The sequence below is a fragment of the Leptonychotes weddellii genome, chromosome 10 (genome assembly GCF_054177405.1).
Source record: "Leptonychotes weddellii isolate Sample4059 chromosome 10, ASM5417740v2, whole genome shotgun sequence".
Taxonomy (NCBI): domain Eukaryota; kingdom Metazoa; phylum Chordata; class Mammalia; order Carnivora; family Phocidae; genus Leptonychotes; species Leptonychotes weddellii.
Genome location: NC_138378.1, coordinates 77606434 through 77622826, shown reverse-complemented (window position 1 = coordinate 77622826; position 16393 = coordinate 77606434). Strand labels below are relative to the sequence as shown.

At 36.0% G+C, this 16393-nt stretch overlaps 1 protein-coding gene across 1 annotated transcript in view; it reads left to right on the top strand.

The window, feature by feature from the left end:
- Positions 1-16393, top strand: part of EXOC6B (exocyst complex component 6B) — a 557753-nt gene that overhangs the window by 231324 nt on the left and 310036 nt on the right. The window contains exon 8 of the mRNA XM_081797284.1: positions 14698-14766. Within this exon, the coding sequence (XP_081653410.1) occupies positions 14698-14766 (69 nt within the window). The remainder of the gene's footprint in view (positions 1-14697; positions 14767-16393) is intronic.

Below are 16393 nucleotides of genomic sequence, written 5' to 3'. Positions count from 1 at the left end.
TGGGAGTCTTAGGTAATTGTTTAATCTGTTGGGACTTAAGTCTTCATCTGTCAAGTAAAGACAGTAGCCTCTACCCCACAGGACTACACAAGTGCCTGCTCCGTAGAAGGTGGTCCGCAAATGATAGTTTCTGTTCTGTTGTTACTCTTTTTTGCCGACTTCTGTTACGTATCACTACCATCATATTTTTCATCAGGATATGTTTATTACATAAATGAGGTACATTAATAGTTAACAATGTGTGAAAGTTTCATCAAAATCCCTGTTGTACCTGGATAAGAAATGGAGTTAAGACAAGAACCAGGCCTTTGCCTGATATCTATAGAGATAGAAAGGGGCAGAGAAGACCTGATCCTCCTGAGTATTTTCTAGCCTTCTCTCTTCTTGCCTGAAATGACTGGTATGGTAGGATATGGATCCACCCTGGAGGCCAGACTGTCAGGTATTAGGCCCATCACTGATGACAACTTATAGTAGTAGTACAATCAAGCATCAGAATCAGGAAAGACCAGTTAACGCCTTTTATTTACATTTTGGGTGTCTGTTAAGAAAATTAAATTCTATTAGGCACTGTGACCTAAGGAAACAGAAGTTAGACATAGTCTGTGGCCTGGATAATACACACCCCGAAGAGATGGTTAGATGATAAGATGAAAAAATGAAATATATACATTGTTATCATATATAGCAGAACCTTCTTTATCATAAACTCACTGAAGATCCTGGGCAAATCCTTTTTTTAATTTTTGTGCTCTATTTCTTCTTTGTTTTGTCTTCTGAGGCCTAGAGAAGATAAAGAAAGTGGGACTAGTGAAATATGTTGAGGGTTTCTCATAAACAAAGTATTATAAGAATGTACTTGGAAGTGAGCATTTTAAAATGGTCATATATCCCAAATCAAACAGAATCCTGTTAGAAATTTGCTGATTGAGCTCTTACAACAAGAATTCAGCACTTCACTGTCATCTAATGGCATCCTATCTTAAAAAAAAAAATCCTACCTTCTATTTATTTACTTCTCAGTTTGAATCTTCTTCAAGTGCACATTCTTAATCTCAAACCTCATGTAGAGAATTATTTATTTAGATGTCTCCAAACTGGTTTCTTGGCATAGTTCTTGCATGGTGTGAATAAATTCTTCAGATAAGGTCTTTCGTGACCCACTGTGACGTTCTGACCTTCATTCTTGTCATTCTTCAACAGACCTCATTGAGAGCAGCATAAATAGTTTTTGAAATATTTTGACTTCTAAACTGTGGCACAGAATCCTGTAGAGCAGTGATTCTTAATCTATTTGGGGTCATATATTCCTTTGAGAGTTTGATAAAAAAATATATGGAGTCTTTTCCCAGTGAAAAATGCATATATTCACTCACAAAAAGTTCTCCATGAAATTTCAGGGGATTCCTGAAACTCATGTTGCCTTTAGGAGCCATGTTAAGAACCCAAGTTGTAGGTTAAGTGCTTCTGAAATTTTAATGTGCATAGGAATTACTTTCAAATCTTAATAAAATGAAGATTCGGATTCTGCAGGTTGGGTGTGAAGTCTGAGAATCTGCATTTTTAATAGGCTTCCAGGTGAGGATGGTGCTTCTGTTCGCAGAGCACACTTGGAGTTGCAAGGATAGAGGGGACCTCAAGGTAGCATTTTTAGCAAATAAAGAAAACAAAACCTTGACTGTTTGGGTCTCTTACTGATTTTTCATTAATATGACTTAAAATTTTCCAACAACGAATGCAGTACTTGAAGAGAAAGTTACATTTTTTTTGCTTTCTAAAATTTGTTGCTTATAATAGAGTGCCAGCATTATTTTTTACGAAATTTTATGATTCTGATTTAATATACTTAAGTTTAGATATTTTCTTATTCACTGAAGTGAGGACTTTTTCTTTTTCCTGTACTTTTAATGAAAGTGATACTTAGTACATTCTTTGAGTCTAGTGACATTTGTAGGCTATTAACTATGTCTTCAGCGTGATGGTACTTAATGGGAGACCACAGAATGAGATGGGTAAGAAAACCCAAACACCTAGAAAATGGCTTAGAACATAGTAAGCAGGTATTTCATATATTGTTGAACTAAAATAAAAGTTTGTGTCAGACATAGAAAAACGAAATTGGCTGGGAACTGAAGATGAAGTCATCTTGGATGAAAAAACCAGCTCACATGGAGAACCAACTGACAGAGTCAGTCTCTCGATTGCTGAGAAGTGTTGTAGGAAAAGTATTCCTCTGTAAAATTCTCTATTTGTACTTGATTTTTGTCTAAGCTAATGAAAGAGTCACCTTAATTAAAGTAAGGTGTTTTGTTTTTGCTGGTCATATGTTAAAGTTGAACTATATAAACTGCTGACATTTGATCATTTTTGACTAACAACTTAATTCAATTAATTTTCAAAGGAAATATGTATGATTTGGGGAGTCTACTCAATCTCTATATCATCCTGAGGAATATGTGGATGTTATTGCTCTTCTCTAAATATCTAGATAGGACTTTACAATTTTGTTTTAGAAGTGGTGAACTTTTTAGATTGAGAATGTACTTGTGTTAGATTCATTAGGACTGTCTTTTTCCTTTAAAGATTTATTTATTTATTTTAGAGAGACAGCTCATACATGAGAGTTTGAGCCGGGGAGGGGCAGAGGGAAAGAGAGGATCTCAAGCAGATTCCCCGCTGAGCACGGAGCCCAACACGGGGCTTGATCTCACGACCCTGAGATCATGACCTGAGCCGAAATCATGAGTTGGTCACTTAACCAGCTGAGCCACCCAGGCGCCCCAGGTGTATAATTTTTGAGATATTTGAAGATAAATACAAAGGACACTTTAGGTGATATGTTATTTGTGAGAAGGGGGACAGTAATGCCTTCTGAGGGCAAAGTTGTAAAGATTGACTGAAATAGTATATATAATGCTCTCATCACAGTGCTTGGTACACACAATACTATTAGTATATACAATTATGGCATTATGACTATGTCCTTCTTTGGGGAATAAAGGTGATACATAAGTTGATATAGTTTTTGATAACATATTTGCATGGACTCATGGAACATTATCTACTGTAAACAAATAGTCTGCTTAAAAAAAAGCAGTGCTGGGTAAGAAATAGTTTAAAGAAGCAGGGCCTATGATTTCTTTTTTTGTTTCTAGATTATTTCAAAGCTTCTACATTCTTAGAACACTTCCTTGGTGCCATATTTCTGGCACATCTCTTATTCTAGTTTGTATCTCTTTTAATTGTTTATACTGTGAAAGGGCAGTAGTCACTGTTTTATCCATACAACTCTTTATATAGTGTGGGTCAAATAAATGTTGACCAAATGATCCATGTCAGGTTTAGTTCTCAAGATTTTGGTGTCCTTTTTGAAATACAGAGTTAACGGGATGGAATTGCTAATTTAAATACAAGTATCATATAATATATAATGCTTTCTGAGATGTCTTTATGATTGTGGTACTGTACTAATTTTGAGATAAGATTATTTGTTTGCGAGGGATGCCATAACAAAATACCATAGGTTGCCTGGCTTAAGCAACAGAAATTTATTTTCTCACAGTCTGGAGGCTGGAAGTACCAAGATCAAGGTGCCATCAGGGTTGATTTCCTCCTTAGGTGTCTTCTTGCTGTGTCCTCACACAGCCTTTTCTCTGTGATCGTATGCCTCTGGTGTGTGTTCCTTTTTTTATAAGGACACCAATCCTATTTTCACAGAGCTCTACCTTTGTGACTTCATTTAACCTTAATTACCTCCTGAAAGGCCATATTTCCAAATACAGTCACACTGTACTGGGGTTAGGGCTTCAACATACGAACTTTGGGGGAGACACAACTCGGTCCATAACACCGGGTGATTGGAAAGAACACAAGATTTGTATTTAGAATGTACAAGTTCTGTCAGCTTTGTGTTATTGGAGCAAGTCATGTAACTTCTCTGAGCCTCTCTTTCCTCACCTATAAAATAGTGACAATACTTAATTAAAACTAAATTGCTTGTGAAAAATTGTGGTTATTGTGATGTTTGACCCAAATTTCAAATTGCTTATTGCAACACTTTCAAATGACAGCAAGGTAACAAAATGAGGGTTTTTTTCTCAGTAAGTTAAAGTGAAATAAAAGATGTCATTAGTACTTTAGAGTTAAAATCAGAGGTTGCATATTGGCAGCCCATGGGCCAGAAATAGCTTGCAAAATGGCTGTTGGCTTGCATAGTGCTTAAAAGTTTTTTAATTATTTGCCGACTTTTAAGTAGTTGAATTCACATAAAAATCTGTATTTCCAACTTAGGCTCTTCCTAAGTATGGTAGGAATAGAATCACCTCGAGCAGCAAGGTTGCCACCAGGGTATGTTTTTTTTCACTAAGCTACAATCTCTGTTGTGTCTGCACATTGGATATTGCCATGTATTATCACCTTTGAGCTATTGAGAGAAATATATTATTACTTATACTGGATCTGTATTTAAAAATGGTGAACTGGAAGATAGACTGACAGGGCCACATGTTTGGAAAAAAAATGATAAGAACAGAGTTCTTTGTAAAAATGAGTAATAGTTCTAGTTATTTCACATACAAAGTGTGTCTGTTAAGAGAATACAATTTGAAAAGGTGGCCTGATTCACTTATTCCCAGTACCCACAGTGGTTTTTCACTTCAGTTCTTTTTTTTTTTTTTTTTAAGTTTTATTTATTTGAGAGAGGGAGAGAGTGTGTGTGCGGGGGAGGAAGGGCAGAGGGAGAGGGAGAGAGAAACCCAGGCAGACTCCATGCTGAGTGTGAAGCCCGGTGTGGTGCTCAACCTCATGATCCTGAGATCTCGGCCTGAGCTGAAACCAAGAGTCGGACACTCAACTAACTGGGCCACCCAGGCGCCCCAACAGAGTACATTTTGTTTAGTTATGTATGTATGTATGTGTGTATGTATGTGGAGCCCAGTGTGGGGCTTGAACTCATGACCCTGAGATCAAGATCTGAGCTGAGATCAAGAGTCGGGTGCTTAACTGACCAAGCCATCCAGACACCCTTTTCTTCAGTTCTTAATGAAAACTGGTCTATTAAGAATATATATAGTCGGGGCGCCTGGGTGGCTCAGTCGTTAAGCATCTGCCTTCGGCTCAGGTCATGGTCCCGGGGTCCTGGGATCGAGCCCCGCGTCGGGCTCCCTGCTCTGTGGGAAGCCTGCTTCTCCCTCTCCCACTCCCCCTGCTTGTGTTCCCTCTTTCGCTGTGTCTCTCTCTCTGTCAAATGAATAGATGAAATCTTTAAAAAAAAAAAAAGTAAAAAAAAAGAATATATATAGTTAAATGAAGAGTAAATACCCATACTTAAAAGCAATAAAAGCAATTTAGAAAGTTGAATGAAAACTATGGCATACTTTAGACATTCTCTTTTGGTTTTCTTAATTCTTTTTTTTTTTAAGATTTTATTTATTTGTCAGAGCGAGAGAGAGAGCACAAGCAGGGGGAGCGGCAAGGAGCCCGATGTGGGACTTGATCCCAGGATCCTGGCATCATGACCTGAGCCAAAGGCAGACGCTTAACCGACTGAGCCACCCAGGCGTCCCAAAAACTATTATTGCATCTCAGATTTTTTTTTTTAGATTTTATTTATTTATTTGACAGAGAGAGAGATAGCGAGAGCAGGGAGCCTGATGCGGGGCTTGATCCCAGGACCCTGGGATCACGACCTGAGCCGAAGGCAGATGCTTAACAACTGAGCCACTCAGGCGCCCCGCTGGTTTTCTTAATTCTTTTATCTTCTAGGTCTGTCTGGTGACAAGGCTATATTATGCCTCACATTGATTTAATATCTTTAAAATTTTTTCATTGTACTGATAGTAAAAGTTCTTGTCATTTTGAAATTATTTACTTCAATTATAAATATCTACCTGACTTTTCAGGTCTTCTAGAATTTCTCCTTTTTTACAAATTTCTTATTTCAACCACCCCCTTCACTCTGTGCTAAGTTGCTAATAACTAATTAGGGAATATACTCCTTTTTCTCTCATCCTTGTCTAAAATACTGAATTCTACTTTTCCCTGAGGACTAGCTCAATGTGACCTCTTCTGAATACCCATCACTCATCCATCCATCCATCCATCCATCCATCCATCCATCCATCCATTCTTTATTTTAAATTGAGGTATAATTGATATATAACATTATATTAATTTCAGGGGTACAGCATAATGATTCAATATTTGTATATATTGCAAAATGATCACCATAATAGTCTGGTTAACATCCATCAATACATAGTTACAGGATTTTGTTTTCTTGTGAGGAGAACTTTTAATCTTCTTAGAAACTTTAAAATATACAATGCAGTATTACTAACTATAGTTACCATGCTGTACACTACATCTCTATGACTTCTTAATTTTATGATTGGAAATTTGTTTTTTTTTTTTTTTTAAGATTTTTATTTATTTGTGAGAGAGAGAATGAGAGACAGAGAGCATGAGAGGGAGGAGGGTCAGAGGGAGAAGCAGACTCCCTGCTGAGCAGGGAGCCTGATGTGGGACTCGATCCCGGGACTCCAGGATCATGACCTGAGCCAAAGGCAGTCGCTTAACCAACTGAGCCACCCAGGCGCCCTATGATTGGAAATTTGTAACTTTTGACCCCTTTCGCCTATCTTGCCCAAACCCCACCTCTAGAGTAACACCTTCTTTGTAAGAATTTTTTTTTTTTGAAGAATTTTAGATCATCAGAAAAGTTACAAGAGTGTTAAAATAACATCCGTGTATCTTCACTTAAATAGTCCACTTATTAAAATTTGGCACCTTCAATCTTAAAAATTTGATTTTGAGAGAATTGATTTCATCAGTCCTCTTCTTCTCCCTACCAAGCTGAGCCAATTGAAAGAAAGTTGCATACTTCATTTATCATATTTGAAATCTCAATACAATAATCTATGGTTTGCCAAGACTGACATTCTTCTACATAACTACAGTGCAGTGATCACACTCAGAAATTTTAACATTGATATAATACTACCACTTAACGTATAACCCATGTACAAATTTCCCCAGTTGTCCCAGTAATGTTTTTGATTTTTTTCACTTTTTCCTGTAGCCACATCGAGACAAGTATCATCCATTGCATTTAATTTTTATGTTTGTTTATTTTCCTTTAATATCCCTCTATTTAGGTACATCTGGTAATCCTCATGATTAGGTTCAGGTTAATCATTTTTGATTATTATAAAAGTAATATTATGTCCTTTTTAGTGCATCATATCAGGAAGCACACGGTTGGTTAAGGTGGTGTCTACTCTGCCCTGTAAAGGTACCCTTCTCCTTTTTAAATTAATAAGTCATCTGTGGTGTGGTACTTTTAGATCTTGAGACTGACTGTCTTGTTCCCTAGCAGTTTTTCTGATTTGGTGATTTAGAATTCATTGATGATTTGTTCCTGAATCATGTATTACTATGTCGATTATAAAACAGTGACTTTTCTATTTTTATCATTTCTTTCACATTGATTAGCTGGCATTCTTCTATAAAGAACTTTCCTTTTGTCCCTTTCCTTTTATTTTTAGTGTTAGTATTGGTACATGAATTTTTATTTTATATAAAATGAGTTACATTCCGTTCTTGTCTTTCATTTTGATTCTCTAATTGTTCCAGATTTGGCCAGTGGGAGTCTTATTCATTATCCTTTGACACGTTTCCATCAATTTTTGAGCACTTCCTTTTTTTTTTCTGGCACAGGATGTTCTTGGTTCACTCCAAGTTCAGCTCTAGCCCTGGAATGAGATATTTCATCAAAGAGCTCTTGTCCCTTTTATTGGAGAATTGTATATAGAAACTGAGATGTGGGCATTAGGTACACTCCTTCTGTGGACAGAGCTAAGAAATACACACACTGCACTAACACATGGAGAGTTTTAGAAATCTTGAGGTAAAGCTGATGCTTCTAAATTTCACCCGAATATCATAGGTCTTCTTCTATTCCATATTTGTACCTCTGAGAATTCTGGTTCCCAGAGAATTAATATATTTAATAATTTGCCTACTCATATAACACAAAATAGTTTCAGAATTGCTATGTAAATGTCACTAAAAGCAATAAGCTTACGAGGTTCAACATTTCTTTGCAATTCTTTTTATCCTAGAATATATCCCACTGGGGCTAAAGTTCAGAGTATTTTGTTCAAAAGTTTTTGCTACTTTTTCTTCTGTGTGATTGTTACCAAGTTGATATATAATTGGGTTCATTTGTTTCTTTTGTATATTTTTTAGAGTTCCCCAACCTTATTAATTTAATTTTTTGAGCATGTAAAATATAAATATGTTTCAAAAACCAAAATTATATAAGAAGATATATTCAGTGATATCCCATTATCCTCTTTATCCCTTCCACCCTGCTCCTACCCACTCTTCGTAAGTAATCAGTATCATGAATGTGTGTGTGTGTATACAAGTACCCTTCCTCATACCTTACACAACATGACTATTAATAATATAATAACATACAATATAAGGTATTTTTGTACCTTGTTTTTCCACTTGAAAATATATCCTGAAAATGGCTCCATATTAGTTATAGAAATCTTTCTCGTTCTATTTTTATTGCTAAATAGTACTCCATTATTTGAATGTAGCACAGTTTATTGAGCCAATCTCCTACATGTGGGTATTTAACAATTTCCAATATTTTCTTATTAAAATACAGTTTCGGCTACACAGCTATTAGAATTAGCTTAAAACAATACTGACCATACCAAGTACTGGCAGGGTGCTTAGCAACTGTATATATTACTAGGATTTGAATTTTTACTGCCCCTGTGTTCAGCTTGAAGCAGAGAATTCTTGAGGGAGTATCTTTTGATTTTGGCCACAAGGTTTTTTGCAGTGTTTTGGTAAAGGAAGAATGGTGATTTTTCCTGATTTTCTTCTGTTTAGTGCAAACACTTGAGTAAAATTAAGTGGTAATTTGTCTAGGGATTTCTCAGGAAGAATCCTAGTAACTTGTGAGAAGCTCTACAGTCAAATCCTGCAGTTTTTAGGATAGGGCTCTGTTCAGGGTATTCTTACATGTTCAGAGGTTTAGAAAATTCTCTTGTACTTTTGCTAATTCTAGTCACTTAGAATCCTAGGCCTTCTAGTTTGTTGATGCATCCATGGTGTTTAGTCCAGCTCTGTGGAAGATTATGTCCAAATGAATTCTACCTTTCTTTTCTCTGAAGTTTGGAAGCAAAGTAGTACAGAAAAACACACTGGTGAAAAATGTTTGCCAGGTATTTCCTGGCTTCCAGACATAATATGGGCAGTCAAAATTGATCTTTGAGTGCAAAGGTAATGCTCTTTCAGCTAATCATTTGTTGTTTTCTCTCTTCAGAAAGATGCCTGGTACATTTTAATGACTTGAGATCCAACTAATGCTCAGAAATGGACACCAAGTCCCTGCTTTCATTTACTAATACCAAGGAACTGTTTTGTGTAAAGTGGTAATCAAAAGTATTTTCAAGAAGAATGACTCAAATGATTAGTGAGAAACATATCTAAATTCCTTGCAAATTTTTATCATACTCTTTTTGGATGATCCACCTACTTTGAAAGGTTTCATAAGAGAAAAATAAGTGGCCTGTGTTGTGTGTGTGTGTGTGTGTGTGTGTGTGTGTGTGTCTCCTGGGACAGCTGTGAACAACAAGACTAGAGCACACTAATGCATTTCTTTCTTTCATATACTGTCTTTATCAGCAGGATAGGTAAATATTCTTGAGAGGAAGGAGGCAAGTAGTCTTTTCTTGTACTCTATTTCCTTTTCCTAATGATATGCTTACCTACTAGTAAAGCAGGTAGATCTATCTGGTTGTTACCTGCAGATACTTTTTTTTCCTGCCTCCCTTCATTAGTGAGTCTTAATTAAGATAGTAGAAATAGCTACTAACTTTCACCTCCTTTGTTGGGGGGGGGGGGAGGAAGGTGTTATAAAAATGTTAAATAGATGTATCTGTTAAAGCTTGAATGTCATTATTTATTTTAAAACCAAAATCTCCTGGGGCTCCTGGATGGCTCAGTCATTAAGCGTCTGCCTTTGGCTCAGGTCATGATCCCAGGGTCCTGAGATCGAGCCCTGCATCGGGCTCCCTGCTCTGCGGGAAGCCTGCTTCTCCCTCTCCCACTCCCCCTGCTTGTGTTCCCTCTCTGGCTGTCTTTCTCTCTGTCAAATAGATAGAACCTTTAAAAAAAAAAATAAAACCAAAATCTCCTTTTTTCTTTAATATGTAAAATCATTTTCCTTATTCTTTATGAGAGGAACTTACCCATTAACCTTTCTATTTTCAGAGACTTTCTTTGACTTGATCTAAGATATATTAGAGAAGAAGAAAAACATTTCAAGAAGATCCTAATGTTTCACAAGAATTTTTAAAATCAGAAATGTTTGGGGCGCCTGGGTGGCTCAGTTGGTTGGGCATCTACCTTCGGCTCAGGTCATGATCCCTGATTCCTGGGGTCAAGCCCTGCGTTCGGCTCCCCACTCAGCAGGGAGCCTGCTTCTGCTTCTCCCTCACCCTCTGCCTCTCCCTCACCCTCTGCCTCTCCCCTCCGCTTGTTCTCTCATATAAATAAAATCCTTAAAAAAAAAAAAAAAAGAAATGTTTATGCTTCTTTTCTTCCTGACCATCTAATATTTCCATTTCTACTCTGAATCTTTACATCTTCTCTAATATATATTGCCTGCAGAGGCTCAAAAGACTCTTTTTTCAGGGTGCCTTTCATTGATCCTGTTTATAAATTTACTTTTCTTATTTTATAGCTTCCTTTGTCCTCAGACTCTTTTTTTGTCACCTGCATAGTGGCATAATATGATAGCTGATGCATTGATAGGATATAATGCTATTTAACAAAATCTACAGACAATAAGTAACAAAAACTACAGCTTTGATGGAAGCTATTAATATGTATCCTACAAATGTAAGAAGCACATCGAAACGGACAGACTAGCCATTATATTGGCATCTAGTGATGCACGATCTGTAATTGGTATGTGAATGTGTAATTGTAGAATAAGCATTGCCTTCATCATGTCTACCTCTGACTGTTGTAGTCCAGCCACTCCTAAATTCTTTTAATAGCTTATTATTTATGTTATTTTAAATCTTAACATATAATATTATAACATGCTCTGTGGCACAGATTTCTTAGTTACAGAATCTAAAATCTTACGTATAATTTGCTCCTTCCTGATAATAAAGAGGTTTGAGTTGACAGAAAGCACTAATGCTCTCCATTCAGAAACTATATAGGGAATTAGGCAGCTGCTGTCCTTGGTGATGAAATTATTTCATGTGAATTCATAAGGAAAACAACTAGTTAAAAAAGCAGGATAATCTTGAGTATACTGTTTGTGGCTGCTGGTGGTATCTCCATAGATCTATTTGAACTAGAAAAATACAGACTCCAGTATCTTAATGTCTTGAGTTCCTGACTGCCAGGCAGAGGAAATGTTTAACTATTTTAATCATGTTTCTGTATCTCAGAAAGAAAGCCCTTATGAGAGGAAATGACAACGTCCTACCACAAAGTTATCTCTTATCAGTTATAGTCCCAGTCGATAATGATTTGTCAAACTTGGACATGTGTAAAATGCAAGGGCTGTGTTATTTACTTTGGAAAGGAAAAATTAGATGAAGCTGATAAAGACGGAGTCCTGGCTTTTGTTAGGAGACAGAAACCATTAGAGACTGTCATTGTTAGCTTAAGAAAGTGTCCTTGGACCCCTCCCTCTGCGCCAGCTGAAACCTAAACCTGCTTGAATCATTCTTTGCACTTGAGGGGAGAGAAGGGCAAACAGGAGGGGAAGAAGAATGAAGACAACCTTGACAGAGGTTTTGCATTTTAAATGGGGAGCAAAATGTGGACCTTAAAACAGACCTATTTATATGAGTCAGGAGAAACTGACTTTTGTTCTCTTTCCCACTCCCATCTATTTACGTTTTTGAAAGTTCATTTCTTATCCTTCCAAACGTGTGGCATTCCTTCACGTACAGTGTATGTTGCTCTCCTTTTGCCTTTCGGTCGATGTGATTCTTTTTCATTAGTGGAGGCAGAGAAAACACATCTAGCTCAAAGCAACATGAATCAGTGCATGCTTTACATACCTTTCTCCTCACAGCACTCTTCTTGGTTCCTTGCAGTGCTCCTAGTGTTCCTCGCAGAAGGGAGCATGGAGGAAAAATGATTTCTAAATAGTAGGCTATTTTAGGGGTGGAGGTAAAGTTTGTGAACTGAAACCCCATTTTGCTCCTTCTTTTCTTGTCTAGATTTCTGTGGACTCCTTTCAAAGCAGGCAGTCCTTTGCTTAGGGGGACTTAACTGGATTATGGTTGCAGAGGCTAAGAAATAGCAAAGCCAATACTTCAGGTCAGGGCATTTTAAACAGTTTGAAGCTGAGGATGAGGATGTCAAGACAGCCTCGCAGAGAATAGGTTTGGTTGTAAATATTTGTTGGAAATGACAGGGAAACCTTTCTGTCCTCTCTAAATATATCTATTTTTTAGTTGGTCCAGATAAACCACTCTTTGTAGCCCATTAGTAAGGGCTACCACTAGCTTATTCATCACAGATTTTTAGGGAAACTGTCCCCTAATGTGGATGTTCATTCTGTAAGGATGGGTTTGACATGTGAAGGTGCCACGGCTCTGTCTGAGAATGGCTTACGAGCAGTTTCCTTTTGAATGAAATTAATGGTTCTGAGTCAAAGCAAAGCAAAATAAATAAACTGCATAAAGAAGAACATAGGAACAAAGTTGTGATTGAATTTATTTAAATTTCCTTAAACTTTTTATAAATGTATATTTGTTATAAATAACTTCATAGTCATTAAATTCTAAATAAAAGAAACAAGTTTCATTTCCTGTATAGATCAAAACTTTTTTTATGTTTCTTATCTTTTTTCATGTGTATGTGTAATTTTTATGTAGTTGAAATACTATCAATATAATTTTATGAATTTTTCTATTTTTCATCTTTTGAGCTTGTGTTTTGCTTAGTTGAAGTTTTCACTAGTAGACCCTGTTTTTCTGGCAAGCTAAAGTAAATTTCCTTCACATCTTTACTTTGTAATCCAACAGGGGAGACTGTAAAGATGCTTTAATGTTGTGGTCATTTCACATAAGAGTGTCTAAAATGATGACCTATTGTCTCTTTTTGTGTTATTAAGATGAAAATAGGTGTCCTTTTGTACTCTTAAGGTTACAATTTTTACGTGCTTTTTAATCTTTTTTTTTTAATTATGTGGTATTTATCTGTCCATAAAATGTTTTTCTCAGTGATTTTGTAATACTCACTAACTTTTCTAATGGCCTTTTTTTTTTTTTTTTAAATAAATCTATGCTTGGTTCATGGTATAGAATCTTGAGCATCTTACTATCAAGCTTTGGATTCATAAGAGGTTTTTATTTTTTTTATTTTTCTTTTGTTTTTGTTTTTGAGTGCTTACAGAGTATCTAGCACTGGGAGTTTCTTAAACATAGAGATTCAGTGTGTGCTATCATGGGTATATAGCAAATGAACAGAATAGTCAATGAATTTGAACCAGTAAATGTAGGGAGGTGGTGATTTTGGAGGGACAGGAATTGTGCTGCTGAGTTGTAGAATGAGTAGATTTCACTAGGAAAAACATCTTGGTGAAGAAACCTATACCCCTGAAAAAGAAATGAGCCATCCTTGATGGAATAAGGAAAACCGACCTTGTCATCATGAGTCAGCTCAACCCAAATTAGACGCGCCCTGCTGCTTATATTCTGATGAATATAAGTGTTACAGTAAAAACTGCAGCTAGGTCTTTTATTTTGATTATTTCTTAAGCAATTTTGTCTTTTCTTTTTTGCTTTATTTTGTTTTGTTCAATATTTACTTTGTGTCCTTGTATTCTTGTTTAATTCCTGTAGGCCAACAGTATAGGGAATAGTTTCCTTTCTCAGTTGAAGAAATTGAGGCAAAAGTAAATTGTGAGTTACTCATTGTCAGGCCACATAACCAAACAGTTTTAGCACTGTGGCTATCTCCAGTTCTTACCTAATGTTGTTTGTTTTACTTTGTCTGTTGACGTCTAGATTTAATCTGTCTACCTTGTTCATATTATAATTTTCTGACATTACTTCTAGGTTTGGCTTTTCCATTTATTTTCTTACTTTTTACATGATCCCCCTCTCTTTCTAGCATATTTCTGTATTTTGATTGCATGTTGATGTAAATACTAATTCTTATGCCCTTCAGAAGGTGGCTGGCAGGTCATTTAATTCCTCCTGTGTGGCAAGTTTTGGTTTTGACCACTGCAACTTAGTCTTTTATATAGACCACCATGAATCTAAGAAGATGCGGTCACATGGTCAAAATTGCATTCCCACCTTCTTCTCTTCCTTTTTGGAGGCTTCCTTTTTGAAGCCTAAAATATATCTCTAAAAGCAGATGCAGGGCCCGTGACACCTGTTACTCTTTTCTGTTATTTATCCTTCTGTTCTGTGTCCCAGCCTTGCTGATATCTTCACAGTTTATTAATCCCATGTCTAAAATACCAAAACTAGGTTTCTGGGAGTGTGGTTTGTTTGTTTGTTCTGTGTTTTTCTCCTAGAAACTAGAACTGGCTTTTAGTTTTTACACTTGAATAGTAAAAATGAATGCAGTTCAAAGTTCTTCATAGCTTTGTTTGAATATTTTGTGACAATCTTGTTTGTTTTGCAGGTACCCGGAGCCCAAGATTTGGTGGATTTCTCTCCTGTTTATCGATGTCTACACATATATTCTGTCCTGGTGAGTCTTTATCTGGCTCTGACTAATAAAGATGTATATTGAGTTAAAAACTCTTCTTTCTCATTTTTTATAGTTTTTCTGTTTTTCTGTTTACTCTTATTAAGAGTAAGAAAAAAGAAACTATTATTTAAGGAGTATTAATTATAAAAAATTATCCTTTTCTTCTTGAATCTTTTGTTTCATGTAATGATGTAATGATATAAGTGAATAACATTAATTTCTATCAGTCACCAAAAATGATAAGATTATACCTAGAAATAGTCACATACACAGATTTCTGTTCTTAATTTAATGATGTAGTTATATACATAAAAATAGCCTATGTTTATATATTAAAATAATATTTATAAAAACTTTATTTTTTTATTCCTGATGACACTTACTTCTTTTGTCATATAAAACATATGCAAGGAGGAATCTCTCTGGGGGGAAGTTGTTATGGGTGTTAATGGTATTATAAGAAATAGCCCTTTCTCCATCTTGGTAGTACACCTATATGCAGACACATAATACACACAAAGTCAACCAAAAAATTAAAAAGTATCATCAAAGACAGATTGATGAGAGAAGTCCATTATTGGTATTTCTTAATAGCAAAGTTCTATGAAGTTTCTCTCAGGTTATTTTATAATATGATTGAGTGAGTCTTTTGGCCAGTCTTCTATCCATTTTCTTTCTTATGTTTCATACAGTGTCACGTAGTCTTTACTCCAGACAGACTGGGACACTGGTCTGTGAGCTTCATGGCCAGAGTACTTTGAGATGATTCCCATTAGTCTGAGAAAAGACTTGGTGATTTTTTCTCCCCTCCTCTCCTTCCTCCTCCTACTTCTCCTTGCTCTCTGATTTCCACTTCCCGTCTTCCTTTCTTCTCCCTCTCTCCACTCCTTCTCTCCATCTATCATTCCTTATCATATGAAGATGGAGCAAGGTATAGATTGAGTTGTCTCAAGGCAGCTAAAATAAGTAGATAATTTTTTTTTCAATCTCATGTGCAGAGAATTAAATAAATCATATACATCTTAGTTTGTGACACATTATTATCATTATTTCATATAAGTCCAAGGTATATGTATAATATTTATTTTAACTAATTTTTGCTAACCTGATAAATATTGAAGGATATCTCTTTGTTTTAATTTGCATTTCTTTGATTACTGATAACATTGTGCTTCTCTTTATAGACTCACTAATCATTTAAGATTTTTCTTCTCTGAAATGCCTATTTTTAACTTCGTTCAATTTTGTATTGGCTTTCTTAAGCCAAATTTTGTTTTTTTCTCTTTGCTAGAAAGAGAAATCTCAGAAATTCCTTATATATTGTAGATATTGACAGTTTAGGATGTTGCCAATGTCTTTTTTCCCAGTTTGCCCCCAGACTTTAAACTATGTATGTATTATCTTTCACAAACAGAAATCCTTGATTTTAATGTAATCAAATCCATCAATTTTAACCTTAGAGTTTGCATTTTTTTTTTTAAAGATTTTATTTATTTATATGACAGAGAGAGACACAGTGAGAGAGGGAACACAAGCAGGGGGAGTGGGAGAGGGAGAAGCAGGCTTTCCGCTGAGCAGGGAGCCCGAAGCCCTGGGATCATGACCTAAGCCGAAGGCAGATGCTTAA